This window comes from Leiobunum rupestre, chromosome 5 (assembly GCF_980474605.1).
Source record: "Leiobunum rupestre chromosome 5, qqLeiRupe1.1.hap1, whole genome shotgun sequence".
NCBI classification, from domain to species: domain Eukaryota; kingdom Metazoa; phylum Arthropoda; class Arachnida; order Opiliones; family Sclerosomatidae; genus Leiobunum; species Leiobunum rupestre.
In genome coordinates this window covers 8251360-8258873 of record NC_143388.1, presented here as the reverse complement: position 1 = coordinate 8258873, position 7514 = coordinate 8251360, and the positions used below count along the sequence as shown (strand labels likewise).

General features: G+C 33.9%; 1 protein-coding gene and 1 long non-coding RNA gene across 2 annotated transcripts; both read left to right on the top strand.

The window, feature by feature from the left end:
* The first annotated feature begins 3705 nt into the window (after window positions 1–3705).
* Window positions 3706–4297, top strand: LOC149943472 (uncharacterized). The gene is made up of 3 exons (XR_016481061.1): window positions 3706–3741; window positions 4025–4150; window positions 4215–4297. It is a non-coding gene; the product is annotated as an uncharacterized LOC149943472 (long non-coding RNA).
* A 1289-nt stretch (window positions 4298–5586) lies between these two features.
* LOC149943471 (uncharacterized) lies at window positions 5587–6917 on the top strand. The gene is made up of 4 exons (XM_090175486.1): window positions 5587–5726; window positions 5797–5859; window positions 5908–6089; window positions 6167–6917. Exons 3-4 carry the CDS (start codon window positions 5988–5990, stop codon window positions 6872–6874), a joined length of 810 nt encoding a protein of 269 aa, XP_090031612.1. The 5' UTR covers window positions 5587–5726; window positions 5797–5859; window positions 5908–5987; the 3' UTR covers window positions 6875–6917.
* The last annotated feature ends 597 nt before the right edge of the window (window positions 6918–7514 follow it).

Below are 7514 nucleotides of genomic sequence, written 5' to 3'. Positions count from 1 at the left end.
AGAGAGCAGGTTGAAGGGCTATAAACTCAGAAAAGTATTCATGCTAGATTATCAAAATATTGCTAGCCGAACTAATCTGGTAGGGTGTCTTAAGAATTTGCAAACTCATTACATTTAACTCATGGTTCAATGGATTTACAATGTTGGAAGTTGCGGGGGTCCGTATACGCTGTCTAAAAGTAAAAAACCTTACTTAGAATTAAAATTAAGGAACGTAATTGTAAATCTAGGTTATATGAAACCACAGCTATTCAAAAATATAACTCATGAATATCGACTTAAATTAAGGAACGTTATGTAGACTTTTAGGCGAAAATATAAAATCCCAAAAATTGGGGTCACGTAAATTACGCAAATTTTAAATTTACTGATATAACCGAAGGTAAAGGTCCGCTGAATCCTAACTTAACCAAAAATATATTTTTAACGTTATCGGACTTGATTTTAAATAAAATATCTACCACACAAAGCTAGACCACCGAAATTAGTCATTTTCCCAACTTCTAGAGCTCCGATTTCAAAACTTTATGAAAGGCTATCGATGCCGAGGTATGTACAGTCCTGATCAAAGGCTTCTGGCCGTTTTCTCTTGGCAGCCATATTTTAGGTAGAGAGCCGAATGAGGGCTTCTATGAAAGAATACCCTCACGAAAATAATATGGTTATATGGTTTCAGTTTTCAAATCGGATTTGTGGTTGTAAAGTTATTGAAGAAATAGTGATGACGGAAAACATGAAAATTAACCCTTATTATATTAATTTTTCATGACGTAATTTTGGAAGGGTTTGGCTTTTTCCGGCTTTGCTCGCGCCCTAATTGTGGTAAGGCATTAATCAGGCGCGTGCCAACGTTTTTACGAGAGCGGGGGGCAAAAACAAGATGCTCCAGACAAAATGGTAAAACCTATAATTTACGCAAAAACCTATGAATGTTTAGTACCGAAAAAAAACACTAAATTGCAACAGCGTTTCAATTTAGAAGTTATTTTCCTTTAGCTTTATTCTATATGGAGTGATACCGTACTGGTGAAACGTTTTGTTCTAAAATATTGTATTTTTAACTCATAATATTTTGGTTATTAAGTACGTATTTAATTTAAAAAAGTTGATATGTGTTTAGTAGTTTTGAAAGCAACCATACAGAAATAGAAATTATTATGCGATCGAAGTATCGAAAATGATGACTAAAACTGTATTTGTTGAGTAAGGTGCTGTTTATTTATTAGATTAACATCTGGAATATGTTTAGCATTTTCCAAGACAAATGTGCTGGAAACATTGTGTAGTTCGCTTTTTTCGTGCATTCGAAATCGATCAATTCCCTTTTTCCAGTTTTTAAATCCCGTGTGAGAAAAAGCTGATTCAAAATTATGACTGGAATTCCCTCTTGCTTTCTTTAATTCAATGCACAAAACTAAATCTTCCGATACATCATTATGAAGCCATGGAAATTGCTCGAACTAAGAATATACAAAAGACCTTCCCATTTCATCCTTTGGAAACAAACAACTCGACGTTGGCTTATTTCGATCATTATTACTAACATCACGCGGTAACCCTGTTTTAGTGGTTGATTTAGTATTATCTTGACAGTCGCCCTTTTTAGCATTAAAGGAGTTGGAATCGGAGTCAGTAGAATGAGTCAAGGTCGAAACACCAAATTATTCAAAATTTGTTTTTCCTTCCTATTGGGTAGTCATTTTGTTAATCTTGCGGTTTTCACCTAACCAAATATCCAACGAAATTTGCCTTTTCCGAAAATTTAGATCTTTAGACATCACTGATTTCTTTCTAAAAAAGTTTAGCGAAAATTGCAAAATGTTGCAGACGTTCCAGATATATCATATATAGACCCTCGCGAATAATCAGTTCCTTAAAATCGGATGAAAGTACTTAAGTTCGAAAGCAGCGAACACCGAGTATGTTAATGTTAGAATTGCAACACATTTTGGACATTAAAATTAAGCTACACGACGAAATTGAAATAAAAGTATTCGAAGAAGACTAAAACCAGCCAATTGCGTGGCTGTGAGCATTGACTTAACAGAAATATTCGTTTTAGACTCTTCGTGTACCCTACCTCACCCTAAAATATTTTTAATTTTACAGTCGTACCGATTCCGCTTAGCGCCTTAGGCTTCGCCTCTAAGGTGCTTTTCAATCTAGGAAGATGAAAACTATCCTCCTAGTTTCAATTAATGATTTAAACCATTATTTTCACATATAAAACTAGAAAAAGCACAATTTACCTGAAATATTTATCGATTTGTTGATCTGGAAAACTGTTATATTCAATATTTTTACTTGAAGTCTTAAAAATTATAAGCACTGGAGCGCAATCTTGAAGCAATAACCGGCTATTATTTTTAGATTAGTAAAAGGTGGTTAATAAAAGGACGCGACCAAGAGGGTCTCGTGTACGAAAACCAATGCTATTGGTACTTGGTAGATCAACCAGGTGACGTCACCTGTAACTTTGAGAAGGCTAGCATTTTCCAAACCGGCAGACGTCATGTACTACAGTAGAAGGCCGGGTAACATCCTCCTTGGTTAGTAATATCATTGAAAACAGCAAGGTGTCGCATGTTTAGTCAAACTCTCAGACTGACTAAACATGACACCGTAAGTGTCCGTCCTCGCTCGGATCGCCTAGGCAATTAAATATCCTGAGTGAGCAACCGCTCAGCCCAATATATTCCTGGGGAACATTAGCGGGTTTAGGTTTCGCGGCATCACGTGGTCTCTTTTTCAGAGAAACTATTATGCTTTGGCTGGGCAAGGGAGGGAAGGATTGTTGGGGGAGGGAAGCGCGTCTCTTTTGTGTCGTTTCAAAAAATAAGAGATACAAGTTTTAGTTTAGGTTCGCGGCAATCGTCGCTGTTTGTGCGTTACCGCTACAGATAGGCTGATAGGGAGAACAGTTACGTTTTAGTTTATCCTTATATTGGCTTTGTTGAGGATTGTTCCACGGACCGTTTATAAGAGGACAGGTTATCCATGTATTTTCTCGCACCCCACCTGCTTAGCTTTGTAACGGCCAACTTTTCAAAGTTGGTAGTACCAGTGGAACCTTCAAGGCCACATAATCTGTAGGTATTTTGATTTCAACATGGCTCGCGTATCTAAAAATATAAACGTTTTAAAACTAAAAAAAGATATTCACGTGGACCATTTTTACCAGAAAAGGTAAGCTTTATCACGGCCGTCTCGAGATCTGCTTCGCGCTCATAGCGGCCCAGGCGATCGTACGAAAATCGCGTATGGGAAATTAGTTCAAAAACTTCTCACATCGTTTTCTGGCGCTAGTCTAGCCCCCCTTGAGAAAATTCGCAGCCATGTTATCGAATGGGAGGAACTGCGCGGAACTTTGGAATTTCAATTATTATCGCGTAATGTGTAATTTTTTGTAAAATATTTTTTTAGTAATATTTAAGTTAATTAATAATAAAAAAGTTAAACACCTCTTGAGATTTTTTAACGCAAAGTAAAGTTTTGAAAAACGTTATTAAATTTGGTCATTCTGGAGCCAGAAGTCGCCGTCGACGTTTTCTGTATATAAATGTAAACACGTGGTTCTCCTTACAGCTGTATTTTTGCTATGTAGTAACTTCCAGAGGCCTTTGTTTTGTATTAATGTTTAAAAATTTATTTTAATTAAAGTAGTGAAATAAATGAATTTTAATTAACTAACTATCACTTGGAAAATCACTATGAATGAAAATAGTGATGGAAACTTGGAAGGTATTTAAATCTGATAAATATAATAAACCAATGTGAATTTCCCACTGAATGATACACAACTAAAAATTTAGAAAACTAGAATTTACAACTTATGCACAAGTTCATTCACTTTCTCAAATTTTGCGGACAGAGTTTTGGTAATATTTGTGATAATTGGAAGTACAACCTTTCAACAAATTAAATCAGCAATTTCATTCAGTGATTATTATTCAAATCACATTGGATGTAAGGGCATAGAGCAATTTTGGCCACAAGTGGATTTCAATGTTTTTTAAAATGGCAGGTGAATCCCGGAGATAGGGTACAGCTCTCTCTATGAATGTTGTTACTATAGCCATTAACATGATAAAGCTTTGCTGCGGATACCTAAGGTTTCCTCTGTCGGACAATTTTATCAATCCAACTAATGGTGAGTCAGAATTAGGCTGTGATACATTTTCAAGGCACAATTCGCAAAAATGTTTTTCCTCTAGGATTTGTACTACATAACCAGCCAAGTATGCGATACTTGCTAGCCGTAAGGTGCATCTCTGCGTATCTGGGTACTCATAACTTCAGATGGTAACGTAACTTCATTGCCGTTAAAAATAGTTGAAAATCCATCGAGTCTAGTATCAATCATGGCTGATAGATCTGTGAAGCTGTCTTGGGGAACGTTAGATGTTTTAGGTTTTGTTAATGATATAGTGCCTCTCTTAAGGTAGGATTCCAAACTGAATATAGTTTCTCTTGCCATTTTCCTGAGAATGCTGAAAAACATTTCAATAGCATCGCTCGTTAAATTTCTTGTCAAGACAAACTGGAAACCAGATTTAAGGAGGTATGACACGCAAGATATTGTAGACAATGAAGTTATTCTAATAGATATTATAGATTCATATGTTTCCTTTGTCAATATTTTCTTTAATTTGCGAATCTTTAGACCTTGATAGTAATAACTTTCCTTAAAATGTCCCACTACAAACAAATCTTGCGTGATGCGTAAGCTTCATTGACCCCAAAATCTTTTCTAGATATGTTCTTAGTCCATAATTTGCATAAACTTTCATCAACTGGAAACTGATGAAATTATACATTGATATTCTTCTTAGATTCACAGAATGGAACACAACAAATTTTTGTGGTGGGTATTTTTGCAAATTAAAAATAGGCAATATTTTAAAACTAAAGTTTGAGAAATGTGAACTTAATTTAAAGAATAATAAAGGTATTTATTAAATAATATGAATAATATTGTGGTTATTTATTTAAAATTCTGATAAAAAAAATGCGAATACTGGTTTGAAAATTTTGAAAAACAAAAGAAACTTTGGTTAGGCTTAGCAATTAACTAATAAAACTCAATATAAGCATATTACTTTAATTAAATAAATGTTTTAAATGAAAACTTATTAGATAAAGATCAAATCATAAGATGTATATCCCAAACTTTCCAGAAGTTTTTGAAAAACAAAAAGGATTAACTAGTTGAATTTACCGCCATAGAAAACTATTAAATATCCCGCAAATTTTTTACATTTAAGGGGGGGCTCAGACAGCGCTCCTAGTGTTAAAAGAAGGTATTCGCGGAAATACATAGGAGAGGAAATCTTTGCCTGGGCCGCTATGAGCGCGAAGCAGATCTCGAGACGGCCGTGGCTTTATATAATCTACTTTGTCAAACTTGAATTATATTGATAATCGATAATCAAAAGCGAGTTTTTTGGAGTTTCGCTATTAAGCCTTGTCTAATTCTTGGTGTGTTTGATATTTCAGACTGCTGGTAAAAACCATATAAGACACTGGAATTGTAATTCACGACATCAAAACAGTAGAACCACAAATTATTGTCCAAGAATACATAGATCTGGATCTTACATTTTTATTGGAAAATAAAATAAATGAAGAGGCAACTCCGGCTTTAAAAGCTTACCCCGATCAAATAGGAGGTGCTATTCCTTTGAGAGAGAAACCTACAGCTAAGGCCACACGTAGTACTTTGATACGTAAGCTTCAACTCTTTTTTTAAAACAATACATAAAAAATGATAAAGCTGTGTTGAATTATTTAATCTAGACTTTACAGCCCATGAGTTCCAGGCTATAATAAATCAAAGCCTCCAAAACTTTCATTCTTTGGGTACGGCTAATTGCAATGATGATCATGACTTGCATGTTGTAATTGAAGAACTTATTTGCATAGGGAAATGGAACAGTGCTCCATACTGGGATATTGGTCATGAAACTATTAGTATTGCATTTGGTGATATGAGGTCATCCAAATCTTTCTGGGGTCCCGCACAGAATTTACACTCCGATAAAGAATTTTTGAATGAGGCAGTCATCTATATTACTGCACTTGCACCGCCAGTAGGAATATCTAGGTTGTATTTAGTTTCATTCAACTAAGGTTCTTTTTTTCAAAGATATTTATATACATCTCGCAGTTTAGTCAAAGATTTTGCGCAGCAGAATTTCTTAGGTCATTACTGAATTTAATTAAAATTCATATGTTTAAAAATGATTTACCAGTTAAAAATGCTGAGAATTTGGCACCTTTAAATAAACAATGCTCTAATAACTTAACCGGAGCTTTAATGAAAAAGCAAATATTATATTATGTTTCTGGTGCAACAGTTAAAACCATATGCAAAAGTGTCCCAATTCAATACGAGCTAACAGATGCATTGGCTATCAAGGGCCCATTTGAAAAAATTAAAATTTATTTAGAAGAGGAACTTTCTGATATCTCAGTCACAAAATGGGTAACTGAGAATAACAGAGGTGGGTTGCTTTATATTAATAAGGCTGCCTTTGAACTTTTTGAGTACTTAAATGAACTTGTTGAACAATTTTATGATGGAAACAAAAAAATCTTTATGGAAATTAATTTTAACCGTAAAAATATTTCAAAAACAAAAGTTGAAGAAAACGGCGAATTTAAATTTAAGTGGGATAGTATAATTTCTAAGTCATTAGTACCTGAACATAAAAAAAATGCCATATTAAGTAAACTTGTTGAAAGTTTTTTGAAACTTAGAGGAAAGGGCCTAATGCTATACCTAAGAGCAAAGTACTTTGCAAAAGAAAATAAAAAACAGAAGGGTGCTCCTTCTCTAAGAAAAGGTCTAAAAGATTTAAATAATCAAAAGTAATATTTTCTGTGATAACGGACTGTTTTTAAACGGTTCATATTGTGATAAGTTTTGTACAAGTTTTTCATTTAATTAAACTTAGTTCCTATTTTTCTCGAACGTTGGTTTAATTTATTTAAATAAAAGTTGGATTAAATTATACAAGTAGTAGTTGTGCTCAAACTTTACTTTAATGATAAACTATAATAGACACAAAAAAACTAATTTGGTCATTTACATTGTGTTGCCTGTTACAGGAGCTTTTATTTGTAAGTCTAAGTTGATGAAATGATCAAGGTTTTGTCCATATAATACCACATCTGGATTAGTATTACCCCCTAGAGAACCACGCTGTTTACCAAACTCCTGTTCTAAGCAGTCTTGATTAATATGGGAAGTTAAAACAAATTTGGCATTTTTGGATAACAGAAAACGTATTATTCCAGGCACAGATTGAGCTATTGAAAATGAATATTTAAGATAACAAATCCCAAAATTATTTTGGTTCCTAATAAAGGGTAAAAACAAAATACCTGTCATGATTAATCCTCAATGGTCTCTCTACTTAGAATCATCATTTTTCGTTGATTTGCTTTGAAATTTCCAGGTCTATTTTGGATTTCACTTTCCCAATCCTTGAAATATTGAATAAATGAAGTCT

Bases quoted from the DNA above. Each gene is read 5' to 3' on its own strand.
- LOC149943471 (XM_090175486.1), top strand. From the start codon at position 5,988: ATGAGGTCATCCAAATCTTTCTGGGGTCCCGCACAGAATTTACACTCC. The intron at 6,090-6,166 runs GTAGGAATATCT...TACATCTCGCAG, and splicing joins TTACTGCACTTGCACCGCCA to TTTAGTCAAAGATTTTGCGC.